At 36.5% G+C, this 20,477-nt stretch overlaps 2 protein-coding genes across 3 annotated transcripts in view; both read right to left on the reverse strand.

Moving 5' to 3' along the window:
* Positions 1–20,477, reverse strand: part of LOC146002841 (CDK2-associated and cullin domain-containing protein 1-like) — a 190,038-nt gene that overhangs the window by 127,562 nt on the left and 41,999 nt on the right. The gene's annotated exons all lie outside the window — the stretch shown is intronic.
* Positions 1–20,477, reverse strand: part of LOC146002839 (potassium channel subfamily K member 18) — a 183,878-nt gene that overhangs the window by 4,823 nt on the left and 158,578 nt on the right. For both annotated transcript variants that reach the window (XM_083140813.1, XM_083140814.1), the window contains exons 3-4: positions 18,013–18,441; positions 2,444–2,524 (exon numbers count right to left, since the gene is read on the reverse strand). In XM_083140813.1, the coding sequence (XP_082996939.1) occupies positions 2,444–2,524; positions 18,013–18,441 (510 nt within the window). The remainder of the gene's footprint in view (positions 1–2,443; positions 2,525–18,012; positions 18,442–20,477) is intronic.

Genomic DNA, 20,477 nt, shown 5'->3' on the forward strand with positions numbered 1-20,477 from the left:
CATGCAGGCCCTATGTTTTTAAATAGCCACTCGCTTCAGTTCCCTCAGCCTCCCCACCTACAATCAGGGAGGAAACCCAATTGTCAAAGGATGCGATGGAGAACGACCAGTGCCATATGTAAATCAGTCTAAGTTCTGTAAATAATTTACTTAAATTTGGGTTTAAAAACTTCTTTAATAGTTTGCATAATATAAAATGAGCAATTTGCCAAAGTTTAAATGTGTAAAAAATAATATATGAGAAAAGTTGGTTTACTGGTGGTAAACACAGTAACTGGAGATTATGCCACTGCTAATGGACAGGACAATAAGTATTTGAAAATTACAGTGCTATCTGGTGCGGAAATATAAACGTTTTCATTTATGCGATGTGACATCCATTACTTGATCCATAGTACAGGAAATCTGTAAATAACTTTACACATTTTGCAAATATATTCATTTCGGGGAGGGGGAACAAGTAAACACACATACACACAAATCATATGATATTATTCAATATCTTTACACAGGGTGTCCCATAAAAATGTATAAACAATACAACAGGAATATCAAAACCAAGTGTCCATTGCATTGGATGAGCTACAATCTAAGAAGGGACCATGCTCTCAGAGTGCAGTTTTGTGCGCGGTACTTGGAAAAATGTGCCGAACAGATGAATTGGATGAAGAGGTTCGGAAGAATTCCCCCTGCATTCACTAGACCTTACACCACTAGACTTTTTGTATAGGGATGCATGAAAGATAAAGTTGACAGTACAAAACCAGCAAGAGCCGGCAAATTGAAGGCACCCATTGAATGAGAATGTGCCCAAATAGTGAACAAAATGATTCTTGATGTTTGCGATTCTATTGCTTTTGGATTCCAGCAGTGACTGGACCAGAACGGTTGTCTGTTTGAAAATAGGCATTTGGCAAGGAAATATTTTCATGTCTGTAGGTTATTTTAATAAGTTCTGATGGTATAATCATTCAAAGTGTGTATACATTTTATTGGGGCATCCTACATTAAGTCTTAGTTTATAAAATGGAAGGTTGAAGACTTTCTCTGGTATGGTCTGTGTGTGTCCAGACGGGAATGTTATTTTTGATTCCTGACATCCCTTCCCTGAGTTCAGAGAAAATATGTAGTTCTCAGGGTGAGATCTTTCAGATGTTAAGTGGAGTGATTAGCCTTTGGACCTCTCCATGAAGAGGTTGACACTGTAATCTTGTAATCGAGGGGTTCCAGGTGGAGTCACATTCCGTAGTACTTTGGATTTCACTTTCATCTGTGGGTTTAGTCCTAATTAGTTTATTTGAACATAAACAGCCTTTAATCAGATGTGTTTGGGCTCCTAGAGTTATTTACAACCAAGCCTTTTATCAGGGATAAAAAAAAGAGATAAAGCAACATTGAAACATGTTGTGAAGGCATACAGAGGTATGTAGAAATCCGGCCACCATACATTCACAGTCTCAACTATTTGTGGATGTTATATGTTCAGTACCATACTCCGGCCACTTCTACCTCTCAGGTACCAATTTATTAGAAGTTTAGTGATACCATAGCCCCTCCCTGTAAAAACATTGCTGGATAAATTATACCTGAAATCACACACCCGAAGAATGAAACATGGATATCTTACATAGCAGTCACATAACCTACCAGCTCTTTATGTCATCTATCTATACAATTGTACATAACATTATACCAGTATTTGAATGTTTATTGAAAGTTGCAGCATAAAAGAAGGATATGAAGAGGGCTTAGTTATTCTCCCTTAAACTGCCCATGGTTAAATTAATAATAATTTTTGCATACTCATATTTCTGTATGAAGATTTGAAGTTATTGGGTTTAATGATGTATTTAAGAATACTAGAATAATTGGGGAACGAATGCACAAGTTGTTTACTTGTACCATTTGTAGCCTCTCGGATGGCATAGTGGTAATGTCATCACCTTTTAATCAAGGGATTCCAGGTTTGATACCTGACGAAGGCACATAGTGGTTCAGAACTCACTTTAAACTGTATTTCTAGTCCCAATTAGCCTATCTGTGCACCAAGTGGATTTAAAAACATACTTACACAACTTTATTGTGCCATTCCATGCACCAATCATCATGTGAGAAACAGAGGAACGTAACTCCAAACATGCAGTGTTTGGTTTTGTTGAACATATCTCCTCTTAAGGAGTTCTATTTGGAGTATCGATGTATCTCTATGTCTAATCCTTAGCACAAAAGTGCACTCACGTATCTCCAAGTCACTGAATTTTTGAGTCAAACATATTCATAAGAATACATTATTTCCTCTCCTGTAAATTTGTTAAATTTGAATTACATCACTCTGGTTCTCATACAATGAAATGTGAAAACATCAAGAATTCATTCATTCTTCCTACTTGCTGCCAAGCAAACAATTAAAACATACTTGAAAAGTAAAGGTAAAAGTACTTACCTGTACAACGTTTATGCACATAGAAGTTAAGGCAAGACCAAAGATAAGGTACACTATGGATGCCATCATGTACATTGGATGCTGCGGAAACAGAAAAGTTTCTTTAGAATTACACCTTGCAAATTTGTACATTCGTAATTAACAATTTTAGAGACAAGTGTATTGTTTTCTTCATTAAAACATTGTTTCATGTGATGTATTTTAGTTTCTAGAAGCAGAGATATACATTTCAGATATTACATACTTATTGCTATAAATATAATTATCATCACTGCAAGTGGCGTGCCCAGGATTTTCAAAAGGAAGGGGGATATACATACTTCTAGTAGTCAACCCTCATTTTGTCAATTTTTCCTGATTCAGGTTGCAAGGTCCACTGGTTGTACTCCAGTCGTCAGAAAGTTAGTCCGCTACTCCTTTAGTGGGGAAAATGAGAATCTTTGCAAATCATCAGGGCTTGCTGGGTAGAAAAGAAACAACACCATGTGGTACCGTGTATTTTATCAAAAGCATATCAGAACATGGTACCTCATATAGATATTGTAATTATATTATTATTCCAGCAGTAACACTCAATCTGTTTAACCAGGCCAGCAGCCTATACAGACCTTGGTCCTCAAAGGGATGTTCCACTGCAGACTTTTTTCATTAATTTTAGAAAGTTGGTGAAGAAATGACATAAAAAATGTAACATTTGGATGAGACTGAGGACAATATAAATGGTCTTACAAAGGAACTGTTTTTTGTCATAGCTAGATTTTATAGAAAACACTAGGTGTATTGCCAGAGAAAGACAATGCTATATGGCATTATTATATGGAAAACATCAAATATATCAAAATGTTTACAAATTCGTATTTTCATTCTCAACACCATCTTCTTAGTCAATTAAGAATTGATTATTTCTAATAAATTATTTCTAATAAAAACAGAACAAACAAAAGAAACATTAAAGATTTATGCATTGAAGCAGTAAAGTATTCAGGAGATGCTCTACTACAAAGCTCTAGAGACCAGTGATGTAGGAAAGCAAAGACAAGAGATTAGATATGTGATTAGAAAACTAAAAAGCAAGAAATTCTAGGATGCAGTGCAGATTTTAACCATACCTTTGAACTCAATATACGGTGTGTCTATAATGCAGTGAACATAATTTCTACAATGTAAACTCACAATGGATGATATTCAGTGAACAACTTCCCCCACAATTCATTGCATGAAATCATGCTCCATTACTATATTTTTGGCAAAAAGATCAGATCCTGCATTAAAAAAGAAAAAACAACAACAGGTAAGCATTGTGCATATGATCTTCACCAAAGCGATTCAAGTTATGATTATCATGATCATATGAGAAATGTGTACGGTACGTATAAAATATTGCAAATTTCATGCTCTAAGAAGGCTTCTCATACAGTTTTCTTAACACATGAAAATCTGTTTGCCCAACTTCATCTTTTTTTTTTTTCACAAAGCACACTGCATGATGCCATCAATTTGAATATCATCCATTGAGCCTACATTAATTTGTTAAAGTCAGTATTTACAATTTGTTTAATGTTCTGTAAAATTTCTGTATATATGAATATTTCAAATGTTCAATCTGTTAACATTTTTTAATATCTCAAATTGAATTGGAAGATTTTTAATAATAAATCTGTTATAATTTGTTGAATGTGACATTTTTATAGATATATTTCAATATAGGTCCTATTTTTCTGGTATGTCAACTCTATCATCTTGTCAAACATTTTTTTTTTGCATCCAATCTTATAAAATTAGTCACATTCTATCAATCTCAAATCTCTAACTATTTTCAAATCACAATATTTATTGTTTTGTTCAAGCCGCAGTTCATATGCAACACTTTTTTTTCACGTGCTTCTCGTCCCTTGGTGCGTTCAGCGGCCTAGCTCGCTCTTTCTCCGCCTCACAGTTCCAGGTAGAAGCGGGGTTTCGAAGGGAAAGGGAAGATTTCTGCCTGTACCTCCCTTGTCCCCTCGCCCCCTGCTCCCATGATTGAAAGCCCGTGGTTTCAGGTCCTCCAGTCTATCTCCTATAGCAGTGTTCCGCAACCGGTGTGCCGCGGCACACTAGTGTGCCGTCACAAGGTGAAAGGTGTGACGCGAAATTTTACCTAATATTGTAAGAAATTAATTGTCGATTTTAAGTAACAAGTGCTTGTTTATTCTTGCTGATAACTTTTATGTTTTCATAAAAAAATTAATTTAATTTATTTACTCAATATTGTTATGGTTTGCTCATCTTATATGTATTCTCACCTGTAATATTGGGCCGGTTTGATGGGTTACAGGTGGCAAGCTTTGTGTGCCTTTTAGCAGCCCGCACCAATCATACGATAGAGCTATTCAAGCGAGTTCTTTGTTTGTAATACTGCATCTTTTGTATACGACTGGATGTTTTGTGCCTGTTTGTCGGTGCTTCTTAAACTTTATTGCCCTTTTCCTTTGCCGAAGAACCCACACATTGTCAGACAACAATTACAGTATTTCAGTTCAATTCTATCACATCTGTGCTCTGCATATGCGGATTTATTTGCAGATGATGAATGGGTATCTAAGTTGGCATATCTTTCCGATATTTTCCTACACTTGAATGAACTAAACAGAAAAATGCAAGGTAGAAACGAAAATATTCTGACTAGTATGGATAAGATTCAAGGTTTTATTAATAAGTTGAACTTGTGGATACAGACAATTGAAAATGGATCGTGTGAGATGTTCCAAACTGTATGGCCCCTTGCTGACGATAACAAGGTGTTGATGGACTTAATTAAAGAACATTTAGTACTCTTGCAGCAGACTTTCAAAAAATATTTTGGAGAGAGCGTTGAAGATTTTGACTGGGTTCGTGATCCATTCAGTATGGATTCGAAATATCTTCCGAAAAATTTACGATCACAAGAGGAACTGGCAGATTTGAAAGCAGACAGAACATTGAAATTCAAATTTTTCGAAGTGCCTTTGGATACATTTTGGTTGTCAATAAGCAGTGAATACCCGGCTATCTCAGAGATGGCAGTTAATGTGTTATTACCATTTTCAACTACTTATTTGTGTGAAATGGGATTCTCGACGTTGACTGCAATTAAAACATCAAAGAGAGAGAGAGAGAGACACAAATCCATCGATGAAGAAATGAGGCTTGCTTTGCCAATGATTCCGCCACGAATCAGCCGTCTGTGTACAGCTAAGCAGGCTCAAGTATCACATTGAAGGTATGAGTAGAGTTATTTACTTTAAAATTCGTATTAGAAATGTGTATTTTCTACAGTGAATTAAAGTTAATAAATTTTTAATAAATGCATGTCTATTCATGTTTTATAATAATAAGAAGAAGAACAACAACAACATGATAATAATAATTTATTATATAACGACGTAATATTTCGTAATTATATTAAGATTCATATGATTTTGAGGGGACAGACATTTTGGTGTGCCGTGTTGAGTCTAGGCCCGTCTGTGGTGTGCCGTGAGTAAAAAAAGGTTGCGGAACACTGTCCTATAGGACAGATAGGGGATTGGTTTCCCTTCGATTCCTTTGTAAATCCTCTTAAGAACTAAGGGGAAATTTTTCTGCAGTACTTATGATCTCTGTATTTACACTACTTTTTACACGTTGTACAATACGTATGTATAATATGGGATGTACTTTTATTATTTATGCAATTGGAACGTCTTATGTGCAGACAAAAATTTTATGCTTTTTTTTAAAATATGGAATATATAATGATTAAATAACAAATATTTGCTCACGCTCTCTCTTGCTCTCGTTTTAGTAGTGTTTTATTTAAATATACTAATCTCTTGACCTCTAATAAAAAAAATGGATAAGCTAAACAATCATAAATACGGATGTATTTATTTGAGCAAGTGAACGTGCGTTCTAATTCTTGTTGTTGGTTTGGTTTATTTTACTTTTCTGCCACATTTGGTTATCGCGTAAATGAGGATGAGTGATGATATGATGAAATTGATGAACGGACCTCACAAAGAACAATTCAGGCCGGAATTCGTGACGAGCCAGCATTCTTGTTCTTATGTGTTGTACTCTGCCTGCAGTGAATAATGAAAAAATTAGAAATGAAAAATGTATCCCAGAACTCAAAAAGCCAAATGAATATCATTGAAGAAAGTAGAAAAAAAGGTTTGTTTAAAGGTGTGTTTTGTTAGACATCGCTTTTTCTAGCTGTATAGATTTAATCGGAATAAGTAGCTAAGAGCTTGGAAAGTCGTGAGGGACAATCATAAACAGATAATTCTAGGCTCCTGATTTCACAGTGCCCTGCAGATGCACTGGGAAGAAATTATTTGTATTTTCTTCTCTCTTCCATCACTTTACCTAATTTCTGCCATGATGATGAACGTTGAATAAATTAAACGGGTGAAGAGTGGTTTCAAAGAAACACTCATGCAAAGTCCAGGGCTCGAGTCTGGATCCTTCAGTAATGAGATCGTGAGATAGAGAAATTAGGGAAATCAAGCAATGCAAAATTTTTGAAAAAACGTTAATCTTATATAAAGATGATATTTCAAAAATTCAATTGAAAATTACTACTCAGGAAAAATGCAGTTTGCTTTACCGATACCCACGTATCCGAATGGTTAGCGCCTTTATCACATGTTTGTTGTCGGCCGACCTCCGTGGGGGAGTGCAAGTGGTCCCAGATCTGTACCTGATGGAGGTATATAGTGGTTCGGATCCCACATTAAACTATAGGTCTAGTTCCGATTAGCCTTTCTGTGTATAAAATGGACTTAAAACGTCAAATCAACCATCAAATCAACAACCGTGGGGGAGTGGTTACCACAGTGCGCTACAACACCAGGAGTTCCGGGTTCGAACCCCTACCTGGACATGGGTGTTCTTTGTGTTTGTCCCTTCATTAATTTTGTCGTATCATCTTCGCGATTAACCAAATGCATCAAAAATGTGAATCAAATCAATTCATTGATTGATTGTTTGATTTGTTTGATTTGGTTTATTTTACTTTGCTTTCTGCCATATTTGGCTAATCGCGAAGACGATATGATAAAATTGATGAAGGGACACACACACAAAGATCACCCATTGCCAAGCCGAGATTCAAACCCGGCATCTCTGGCTCAGTAGTCAAATCAAATGGTTTTTGATTTTCGAAAGTGGGTGAAAGTTATGTGTACAATTTTTTGTAGTCATTTCTAACTTTGCAATTTTTCCTGTATTTGACATTCTTCTTTTAGGAATACTGGGCCATAAGAGGGGGGGGGGGTTATGACCCATTGGGCACACCACTAATTGCTACCCCAAGTGTCGACGTCACCGCACGTCACTGCATTCTATCGATTTTAACATATTTAGCAAATTTTAAGAGTATATTATCATTTTTGACAAATTTGGTGATATCTAAGGACAAAATAGTTCATTGCAGTATTAATATGCCTCTACTGTGGACAAATAAAATCAATTTTATATTCTAGGTAGTTTAACTTAAAACTTGTTTTGATTATCAACTCACATCCACACTTTTCACAATATTAGAAATATTTAATTTTTCCCACAAACATGGCTTGACATCTATTGTAGCGTGTTTGCATGTGGAGCTTCTGTATTATATTAACTTGAATAACAAATATATTTATATACACGAGGGTTGGCAACACATCTGTAGAATCACAATGAAACATAAAATGTTTATTCCACTCACACCACATGTTAGTTTGATACCTGGCATACCCCAGTGAATGGACATGCCGTGTGCACTACACCCAGCTGCATAGTAATGAGAAGAATGTGATCTGTCATTGCCCATTAGTCTAATAATGTAATGACGTTTCTAAATTGGATAAAAAATCAATGTCAAGGATCATGGTACAGTTGTAAGTGAGAAACCTTGCTGATGTGGTAATTCGCAAATTTCACAGTGCAGATACGTCTCCAGTAAGAAAAAAGCAACACTCGCATGTCATGGGATGATCTGGCCGACGCTAATCTATCAATTTTGATGTCTCTCATTAAAAGTTTTACCCATCTTATCACTGTTCTGTATGATAATGTAGACTCTCCACTAGCATTTAGAAGTCCTTGCAATGATCCCTGGCATGTTGAATTTCTATTGAACACTGCTACTCCACTTTAAAATAACCATGATTGAATAGCCTATGTTCTTCTCATTACTGCACAACTGAATATAATGTACTGAGGTGTTAGATATCAAACTAACATGTGGTGAAAGTGGAATAAACGTTTTGTGTTTCACAGTTATTCTACCTAACATTTCGGCCCCTCATATATACGAGCATAATATGTGATTTTTTTTAGTTATTATGTATATACCTAGACATATATATAGTGAACATTAATGTCACAATAAAAAATTCTGATATTTGCAGAGTGAACAATAATGAAATTGCATGTATTAAGTTACTTTCACAACATTATCACTTTGTTGTGTGAAAAATACTTGTGCACAGTGCAATGCACAAACTATTTTCTACTTCAGGGATTTTTAAAATTTTTGGCCTAATAATTTGAAATAAGGAACAAACAATAAGTTTATTAGTAGTTGGAAAAGGATATTAAACTTCATTATTGCAAGAGAAAAATATGCAAACCTAAGCAAGAGGTAAAGAAAATCTCACGAATAAGTTGATTTTGTATTAATTGTATCCTCAGAAGTTTGAAAGAAACCTAAGGGCAAGGAACATTTAATTTTTAATTGTGATTATTAGATTTCAGCTATTTTATTGCTTGAAATGATTACTATGAATCTTCGATGAGGGCAAACAGTTCTGAAAGATCACACTTTATTTCACTTCAGCCCCTGCTCCCTCCCCCACTCTGCTAACATGCTTATGCTATCCTATTCTCTTGTTCTTTGAACCATAGGAAAAAGCTTATTATAGTTTATAGACAAGTAAAGGGGATAAATCTATTATGCATTTTCCAACATTGCAATAGATTCTGTCTTTACATTCCTGAATCAAGTTTTGTCATCTTTCCGACAGATTTCATTTTGCATGTGTACTTCTGAAATCACATTTTTTGTTCCCATAATGTACCTTTCTGGTTGCCGAATTGGTCTTCAGTTTTCATTTACAGCATATTTTAGTACACATTGAATTAATATCTTGATCTGGTTGCTTCTGCAATATTACATTATCACCTTGTGTTCTGATTATATTTAGGTATATTTTAGAATAGTGCACTTCTGAAACCAAGAAGTCCTAGTTGTCTGCGCAGGGTAGTTTAAGTATGTGTATTCTGTAAAGTATTTATATTTTGCCTGGTTTCAACACATTCTGTAACACATTGTATGCAATTCTACGAAACAAAGTTGTTATGTTTACGTTAGCAGGGACGTCGGAACCGGGAGGGCATAGGGGCAACTTGCCCTTCCACTGATCATTGAGGGGGCAAGATAGTATAAATCAAACATAAGGTGAAATTATCCCCCTAGGAATATGCATCTTCGGTTTTCAGTTTTCCTTTGTATCTACCAGGTTTTGTATGTACAGATGCGGTCGGTGTGAAATAATAAACCCAGTGTAACCTGATGGGAAGGGAGGGGACAGAGAACAGCTTAATTTTAAATATATTCTTTTGCATCTACAACTACATTGCATGGATACAAGGACTCCGAACAGGAAAGGGGGGGTGGGGGGAGATGAAGCTTGAGCCTTCTAGCTTAAAAGTTCAAGGTGAAAAAAATTCGAGATGAATGCGAGAGGATGCGGAGGTTTAGTCTGTAGGGTGTGTGACTGTCACGTGGAGAGCCGGGTTCAATTCCCAGGGTGGGTGATCTAAGGTCAGAATATTCCAGTTTTTCCCAGCATAAAGCAGCTCCGGGGCTCCTCCAGCCTCAAATGAATAGGTACCTGGGAGTAAAGGCAGCTGGAGTGTGGTGCTGATCAAATCACCTCCAAAATGTTAGAGATCAAGAATGTGTGAGCCTTACCCCACATTTCGTAAATGTGTCTTCATGGTGCTATATGCACGGGTAAAAAAAACTCACACGTGAACATATGAATAAATGGTGTTACCTCTTTCTGAGATCTAAAACTAAGCCATAAGCCCTGAACATGACGTTTAAAACAAACAGTAAACTTTTAATAAATCTAAATGGCCAAGAAACAAACGTTCCTTCGTTGGTTGTTCCACTTGTATCCACAAATGCTTTCGTTATTGCCTGATGTGAAGAAACCACAAGGGAGGGACAAGGTTGTATTTTTGCTCCCCTCCCCACCACACCCCCAACCCCAGTCACTCCCTAAAAATGAGACTACATCTATTTCAACTTATCTTGGTTTTGAAGAATATTTGGGAAAATATTTTAGCACTAGATTTGTGAACGTTCACTTAAGTTTCTGTTAAAAGCAAGAAGCACGTAACTTCGCAGTCAGGTCTCTCCAAATCAAGTATCCCCGAAGGAATTCGCTGCTTCTGTTTTCAGTTTTTCTTAGAAGCTCATATATAACAATGCATCAGGGTAGAGGGACAGAGGACAGCTTAACTTTAAATCTTCCGGTGCACTTTCCGAACACGAGCTTTCTTTAAGGACCCCTTGCTGTGAAAAAGGTCATCAACTATAGAAAAGGCGTACCTTGCAAGTTTTTGGAAATTCAAGTCTAGGCTAATCTCCCCTTACCTTTCCAAATTTAGACTTGGTCAGACAACACAATTATTGTTCAGAGTAGAACAACTGCAGAAGGCGTGTTTCGGCATTTACTCTGGAAATTGTAGTGATGAGTTTGGATTTCTTTCCGCAGCAAGTGAACTGTGCACATGTACGTGTAAATCATTTTCAGAAAGTACACCGACTGCAAGGTCGCGTTGGAAGATCACTGTACTACCCTTAGTCGCCTGGTATAGAATCAAATGACAGGTAAGTTTTACTTCTCTCCTTACGTTTTTTTTAGTAATTTATATTTTCTGTGTGAAAGGGCAGAAAAAGACGAGACTAGAGACAGACAAGTATCGTCTCGATATACCATCTGCCCTTTTGGGTTTTAATGCTGCAAACTTTGGAGTGTATGAACCACCTCCTCTCGTGGGAAGGGAGGATCTTTCATTCCTTGAAAGTTTAGTATTTGTTTTAAACATCATGTTCAGGACTGATGACTTAGTTTTAGACCTCAGAGAGAGGTAACACAATTTATTCTTATTATTTATGTATTATTCTTATTTATTTTTATGTTGGGAGTAATAATTGTTTATTTCAGGTGGCAAGGTCGAGACATGACCGATAGTTTAGACCTCTTGGGGGTGAGAGGGGGATAGTCGCCACTGACGCCTCCAGTCTTGTAAAGTTAAGACTGATTAAATTGAAATGCAATACCAGGTACCTAGCTGCTATGATAATTACAGATCAAAATATCTATACGACGCACGCTTTTAGAAGCGATATCGGGCGGGGCCATGCAGAGGGTGTGTGTAGCGATCAGCCAATGGCAGGAGTGCAACGTTGTACAGTTAGGAGACTGTGGCGCGGAAGTTAAAAGCCATGTTCTGTATTTTTCTTGTGTGCAAGAAGTTTTCATAAAACTCGCCACTTTAAGGTTCATCATAAGATGGGGCAAAACATTTTGAACTTGACTGTCCAAGTCCCATGAATATCCGTCGCCTACAGCCCGAGTTACCGTTCCTTGAAGAAACAAGGGAAACATCACCTTTCATTTCCTTCTGCCTATTTTTTTCGTTGCCACCGTGTTGATGCGGCTGAGTTGTTGTGTCTAGGGAAAACTGTGGGTATTAAATTCGTCTCGATATAAACAATAACCCTTCATTGTTCTGGGCGTTCTTGAACATTAAAAGTCTGGGTCAGTTTGAGTTCAGCATTTCATAGCATGGCCAGTGTAAAATTATTCGCTTTTCGTTCACTTGTGCACCACGAAGAACAGTTTGTGAAAAGATTAAATACAGCCCTTTCGTGCAATAGTGTGTGTTCTTTTTGTTTTAAATAATGTCACTCTCGAAACCTAGCACCAGTAGTACAGGCACCAAGGTGCAAAATCTAATCATTAACCTCCAGGAGAGTGACTCGGAAATGAGTGAAATCAGTGACATGGAGACTGAGGAAGACGACAAGAGCGGTGATGAATAAATACCTTCAAACTTCTTTCAGGTATGGGTTTCTCGTATATGCTACAGTGATGTGATATTATAATCCTGTGTAGAAATATTCACTATATTATTTCACTGTACTCATATATACTGTGCATGCATTATCAAAATAATGGACATATCGTGAATCTTCTGTACTTCCCTTGCGCTAGCAGTTAATTTGGCAACAGCGCAGTAGCACTGGCTGGGTATTGGCCGAACTCATGTTCCTTCTAAAAGCATACGCTGTATAATTTTAAAGTTGTTGGCTTGGCGTGGCGACTTGACCCATATTTGATACCTCGGCCCTCTCCAACCATGCACTACATTTGAAAGTTTTCACTGGAACACTTTAGCCTAGCATATGTTCTAAAATTACTGAGAGTTTCATTTTTTAATCTCAATCTCTGAATAACAGTCCGAGATTATGCAAATATCAGTAAAAGGTGAAAGAATAGTTTTTTTTTTGCACCATTTTTTTTTACACCTTTTCAGAAGCAGAAATGTCTTACATGTTAAAATTTTAAAAATATAGCGCCTACAAAAAAAAAAAAAAGGTACCATATTGCCTCAATCTCATCAACTGCTTTCGCGATTAGCCAAAAATGGCAGAAAGTGAAGTAAAATAAACTAAATCTATTATTTCTTTCTAACTTTTTCATTCACGTAATTCTTGTTTAGTAAGACGTCTTTGTTAAAATTATTCTACGATTTTTAAAATGATGAAATGGTAAATGAGAACACGGGCGGGCAACTTTCTTTACAACATATCGATCAGAAAGTTTCAGAAACATGGATTTTCTCAATACGTTTGCACGTATACTTCATCCACTTTTAAAAGTAGCACATTTTCAGTTATGTCAGTAATCATTAAAACAAAGGAATGCCTTAATACCATCATGCCAACTGCATGCGAAGATGGGGTACCAGGCAGGGATGGAGATTTGCTGTATTTATCATATCGTAAGACATAATATTTCAGTTTTCTTGTATTAAGCACAGTTTAATGGAATTATAAGTAATGAAATAATCCCTAATAGAAGCCTCTGTCTCCTTTTATCTCTTATGAGCCACTGTGGATATTTATATTTTCAATAACTATATATATGGGGAAGAGATTGTAAATTCTGGTTGACCGATTTGAAAACCTAGCCCCCCCCACTCCAAAATATGTTCCGACGTCCCTGTATGTTAGGGTCATAGCTAGTAAGGATTGTTGTTGACTAGGAAAACAGAACCTGAAAATGTGTGTGTGTGTGTAGATCTTAGGAAGGCACTTAAAGAACAAAGAAGCTGCCAAATTATACTTTTCCGTGCTTAGCAGCTAAATCAGAAGCAGTTTGCAAACTATATTTTGTGAGAAATTGATGTTCCTTTCAAAAGCCTATGAAGCCACATAAACTACTAGTCACAATGAAAATACAGGTGACAATAACAGAAGAATATGAAAATGGTCAGACAAGGATAACACCAAAGCTACTTACGCTACGCAACTTGTTTTACAAGGTACGGATGCATGAAACGTAATAAAGAAAAAATACAAATGTTACCAAAAATGCTATAAAAAATGTTTTTGTTATGTAAGTGAGAGAAAATGTACTGTGTTTATATTCAACTTTTAGTTGAAAAATTTACAGCATCATTGGCGTCAAAAGTTCTAGCTAATCACTAGGAAATCAATAATTAAGAAAACAAAATAAACTGTTTTCTGAATTTTAAGTAGGTTAGATAAGCACATGTTTCATCATAATTAGTTCAGAACTTGAAACTAATATACCAATAAAAAATTAAGAAGTCTTGTATTAAACCTAATATAAAGTGTTGTATGTTAGAATAATTTACAAATAAATTATATTCAACTGTTAGCTAGATTATTGGCTGCCTGTCTTTACAAAAAAATATTATTCTGGTTAAAAATGTGCAATACATGACACAAATGAATTATTTGCTTCTCAAAATTAAAAATTATTAATTATAGAAGATTTTCGTCCCATCAGATCTTTGTCCCAACACAATATATATATTTTGTCAAATATCTGAACTCTCTAATTGTTATTTTCCTTTAAAGATATGTTGTAGTATATATGAGGGATTCAGAGCACAAGTAGCTTACTCCATTTTTTGTGGAAATTGAGTTACATGTAAAACTTGGAACTGTGAACTTAGAACATTTCAATGCTAGAAGAAAGTATCTCCTAAATTTCAAATTCTTTCTCCAACAGCTAAACATAGTACTAAGTTATTTAAATGTGCCTTTTTCTCAAAACTGTCTTGAATGGAGTACTTGTGCTCTGAACTCATATGCATATCAACAATATATTACAGAAAGCTTAATTTATTCTATTTATATGTAATTTACATTCTTATCACTAACAGTACTCACAATTACAATAAACATTCAATCAGCCAATGAGAGTAAATGATAAAAGTCACATTTTGTTGTATGAGAACCAGAGGAATGCAGTTTTCAGTTCTGTTTAAATAAACTGCTCTGAAGAGCTCTATTCGGAATAAGATCGACATAACTCGACTTCTAATCCTTAGCAGCAGTGGCGTGCCTAAAGGGGGGGGTGGTGGGGGTTATAACCCCCCTTTTGCCCAGTATTCCTAAAAAAAAGAACACCAGATGCAAGAATAGATGGCAAAATGAGGGATGCCTACTAAAAAAGCACACTTAACCCCCTTCTTAAATTCTGGGCACGCCACTGCTTAGCAGTAAGGTGGAATCACGTATCTCCAATTAACTGACTCTTTTTTAAGAGTCAGACATATAAGAATACATTGTTTCTCCTGTAAATTTGATAAATTGGAGTTACGTCCCTCTGCTTCTCATAACGATTTATAAGTTAACATTCCCAGAATTCATTCATTCCAAATTTTTACCCCCAATATCAGAAATAGCCTGTAAGTTCAAGTGCACCTAATTTTCTGTGGGGAAAAAGCATTATATCAATATTCTTCTTGAAAGCTCACATAACCAGTGTTGTATATTACCAAGGTAAGGTAGGTAAAGTTCCCTGTGCATATAGTACTGTGCTATAAGGCACATTTAGGGGATGTGCGGGTAGGGCCCCGCACATTCTTGATCTCAGCCATTCATTTTGGAGGTGATGTGATCAGCACAATGCTCCGGCATCTTTATGCCCCAGGGTTGCCCCAGGGTTGCCCCCAGGTACCAATTGATTTGAGACTGGTGAGCCCTGGAGCCGCTTTATGTGGGGACAAAGCCAGAAAAATTCCGACCTTAGATCACACACCCCAGGAATCGAATCTGGGTCTCCCGCATGGCAGTCAGACTCCCTAACAACTAAACCACCATGGCTCCCCAGTATATTACCAAAGACGACAATAAACTTTACTTTTGTAGTGGCTTTTATCCCATCATGATCACATATTAGTTTCAGATTCCCCAGAACTTTCTTAAGCCAACACTACCTAGATATACACAACCCCACTGAACACTAATAAAACAATTCAGTGTATGCTCCTCTCCAGTCCCCATTCCCATGGAAACGGGTCTTTCCACCCTGCTGGATATGCTTGTTTTTCCTGCATTCCGTGTAACCTACTCCCTTCCTGCTAGAACTGTCATCCACCTTCTGCCTTATGTGGTATGACAAACTGTAGCTATCCATTAAATGAGATAATGTGATATGATTCTGGAAACTTAATACTTAATTTTCAACACACCTCTTTAACAACGCTACACATTTTGTCTCAGTTTCCTCTTTATTCTTTTCATTTTCTTTCCCTGTTAATGCAAGTGTGTTGTCCTGCACCGTGGCCATGTGGTCTAAGGCATCATGCTTTGGGCTCAAGCTACAGGATATGTGCAGGTTCAAGTCTCCTGAGGTAAACTTAACAACTTTTCTCGTGAGATTTCAGTCTCTGTATGGGGCCAGTGGCCACTCACCAATATCGGGAAAATTGGGGAGCTACGAATCGGGAGTTCATCGTGCTGACCACATGTCGCAATGTAACTAGTTGGATAAACAAAAGTCCGTAGGTAGACCCTGGCCCTCACGGGCTTTTTCACCACGGATATATATGCAAGTGTGCTCTGTTTCTCCTATTTTTCATCTCCATGTCATTTTCTTTTTCTCTCATTTATAGACCATTACTTTTGTGTCATTGCTTAACATATGTTCACTCAGTGCTGTTCATGGATTTTTATTTTCATGTCTCTTCTATGCCTTCTAATTCTATCACTGAGACTTCTGTTTCTTCTATATATATTCCTCATATTTTACTTCATAGACTACCACCATTTCTAATTTATTACTTCCCTTCTAAATCATTTCGTGGCACACTGTTTGGTAGTTTGATTTGATTTGATGCAGTTTCCAGGTCCATACTTTCTGTAGATGCTTCTAATCGGCTTAGCTCAGATCCGAGGCATCCGGTGATCGGGAGATGCAGTGATGACCAAGCAAAATAATAAAAATATTGCATTTTAAATATTTTAGAGAAGATGTAAAAAAAGTAGTCAGAATTCTCTGATATCTGTACGAAATATGCCAAATGACAGCATGAAACAGCTCGAGATACATAAGAGATTCGCTAATCTTAGCACATTGAAATGAGGCCACAGTACTACCCCTTGCTCCGAACCCTCTCGTCAAGTTTCCAATTGAAGGCAATGGTGTTAGAAGCTTCAGCTCATCGCAGAATGGTGTGAATCCCTCTGGTCTCTGCCGGTGCTGAGAACAGCCGAAAGCCTCCGAACAGGCAGATACCCTACAAGGTCCAATGACCTCTACTTTCCCTCACTCTTGAAGGTCCAAATCATAACAGGCCTTTTTTTCAGCCCCAGGACTGTCCCGGTCAAAACGGGACGTATGGTCACCCAACTTATTGTTTTTTTTTTAAGAATCGCGTGCGGCGATGTTTCCCTCCACCAGCAACATGCCACAAACTCATCCGTGTGCTTCAGGAGGAATGGCTGCAAATCCGTCTCACCACTGTGGAGGATCGCTATTGGTCCTTCCTCAGAAGTGTTGCTGCTGTACTGGCAGTGTCTGTTTTCCGTGGGTTTCAGTTTCAATGTCCACCACCTGTATCATCACACTCTAGTGTTTTTTCAGAACATCAGGTAATTTCCTCTTCAGAATTCTGTACTGCATTTTCTGTTTTTCTTTAAACCTTTTATTATGCTCACATATTTCTCAGAAGTTTGATCATTGAATAATACATTTTACTTAATATAATACATACTTTTCACTTTTATGTGCTGTTGTTAATGTTCATTATAGCTTTTCTTTTTATTTCACTCTTTCGAAGAATAATTCTATTGCATTTTTAAGGATTAACTAGTACACCAGCTTATGTAAACTTGTGAATAATAACATATAAGTATCACCAATTCTTGATGGAAATTTCTGAAAGTCTTAGCATATTATTTGTTATAAAAAAAATAGACTATCTGAATAGACTATTTGCTAGAGAAAATTATTTAAAGTGTTTACCTGAGGAACATAGTCACCAAATCCAATTGTAGACATGGAGATGAAGACAAAGTAGAAAGACTCGAAGAAACTCCACTCTTCCCAGCTGAAGTAGATGGTAGCCCCAACGAAGATATAGCCCAGCAAAATGGTGATGGCAACGGAAATTGGCAGGTTAAATTCATCATCGATGGAATATGAACTTATGGCAGGAGTTTGCGGCTCCTGCATTATTCCAGGAGTGACAGGTGCCGCCAGATGCTGTCCGTCTACAATGGGTTGCATCAGGGATTGTATGGGAGGTTGTATGGGGGGAGGCAGAAGGGTCTCTGCCTGTGCTGTTTCTTCACCGATTGGTTCCTGTTTGTTGACATCCTCCCCAGTTATTTGGCTTGGACGACGCTGAAATGTGGCGAAGTCATAGACCAGTTGTACGCCTTTCATGACCTCCTATGGTGGGAAGAAGCAGAGAAACATGCCAAAAAAACCAAGCGCTAGCAGAGAGTAACATGCGAACTGTAATCTACATAAATGCTCAATAAAAGGAGTGTATCAAAATCATGACATACAAAACTGTACTCAGAGATGGTCCTGATTTCTCAACAGGGCTTACCTCAGTGTGTCAGTGCAGTCTGGCAAATAGATTTTTTGATTAACTGATTAATTTGCTTTATTTTACGTCACTTTCTGTGCCACTCTTGGCTAATTTGAGAAGATGGAGATGCGTGATGATATGATGAAATTGATGAATGGACACTCACAAACATCCATGCCCAGGCCAAGATTAAAACCTGGGACCCCTGGCATTGTAGCATGATGTGCTAACCACTCTGCCATGGGGCTGGCTATCTGGTAAATTGACGAAGTGTTGCTGTAATATGTTGTGAAATTTTTCTCATATTGTTTCACTTTAATTGAATCTTTTTTTGGTCTATCCACGAATGACTACAAAATAGTGATTTGTTTGATTTTTATTATTTTGCATTGCTTTTTTGCCACTTTTAGCTAATCGGGATGATGAGGATGATATGATAAACTTGATGAAAGATGGTCAGGCCAGGATTCAAACCCAGGAACTCTGGCATCATAGCATGCTGTGATAATCACTCTATCACAGAGGTTGGCAAATTGTGAATCGTGTGTCAGCAATTACATATGGAATTTTTGTATGGAGTGGGTATATAGAAACCAATTTGATATTATTATCTTTAATTACCAATTTTTAGCACTAGCTGCAAATTTATGCATTAGTAGAAATTGGTTTAGTCAATGAGGTTTTTGATGCACCTATTATAATAGGCATCATGAAAAGCATGTCAAATTATAACTATAATTGTTTACTATGTACAGTGGACAATGACACACATTTTGGATATTCTTAACTTCAGTAGGCAACACTACTCTTTTTAAGCAAGAAAGTAACCAAAAACTAATTGTTCAACCACTGCTGTGCTCTGAGGAAAGCCCCGATTGACAAAGTAAGGTCATCTGTGAAAATATTTCCTCACTTATCTGGTGCATTACTTATACTTTCAGGACAGATTGTGGATTGAGAACATTGCTTTTCAGTGCATTTCTGTCTCCTAAATATTACCTTATTTTTAATTATCAATTATGTATATTCCTTAAGAGCCATTGCCAACCTACTCTGATTCCCATTCTTCTGAATTTCTGATGGGTTTTCTTTCAGACAATAAATTATTGAACATGCATTGTGGAATGCACCTTAAAACTACATGCAATAAATAATGTTACATTGCGAATAATTGTTCATAAGTGATCATTGTCTCCCCTGAAAGTACTTTCCATAATAATTGTAATACTTTCTATCATCCTCAATTGAAGCTCAGCTTATGCATGAAGAAATTATGAAATTTTTAAAAAATGTACCAAAATGTATCAGAAAAATATGCATAAAGTGCAAGAAAAACTGCAGAATGGATGCATGATAAGAGAAAGAGCATTGTTTGCATTGTAGTAAACTGAATCATGTCACATATGATACAAAAGCTTTGAACAGACTTCAATCATATCCTCTTATGATTCACTACTTACCAAAAATCATTTTAACATTAACAACATTGAGGATTCATGCATTCATAAATATAGAATCTAAAATAATTAACTTTCCTTTGATTTTCAAAAATTATGACATGATTAAAACAATCATTATTGTTTTGCACATTATTAGCAATTTTTAAATATAAAAATCACCTGATTGCAATCAATATGAGGACATAAGAAAAAATGGTCAAAACTATATCATCATATAAATCTTTTACACTATGAAATTAATTATTAATGTTTATACCTTGTACTTCACAAACATGAACACAATTAAACATAGTAAATTTATTTTTTAAAACACTTAATGCATATCCTATAAGTGAAACTAAGTGTAAAAATACATCAGTATATGTATTGATTTGCTCATTAATTTGTAATGAAAAGGAATTGGAAGTATAAACAAATAGTTTGTGAATCTA

Source organism: Lepisma saccharinum, chromosome 19 (genome assembly GCF_977018435.1).
Source record: "Lepisma saccharinum chromosome 19, izLepSacc3.1, whole genome shotgun sequence".
NCBI classification, from domain to species: domain Eukaryota; kingdom Metazoa; phylum Arthropoda; class Insecta; order Zygentoma; family Lepismatidae; genus Lepisma; species Lepisma saccharinum.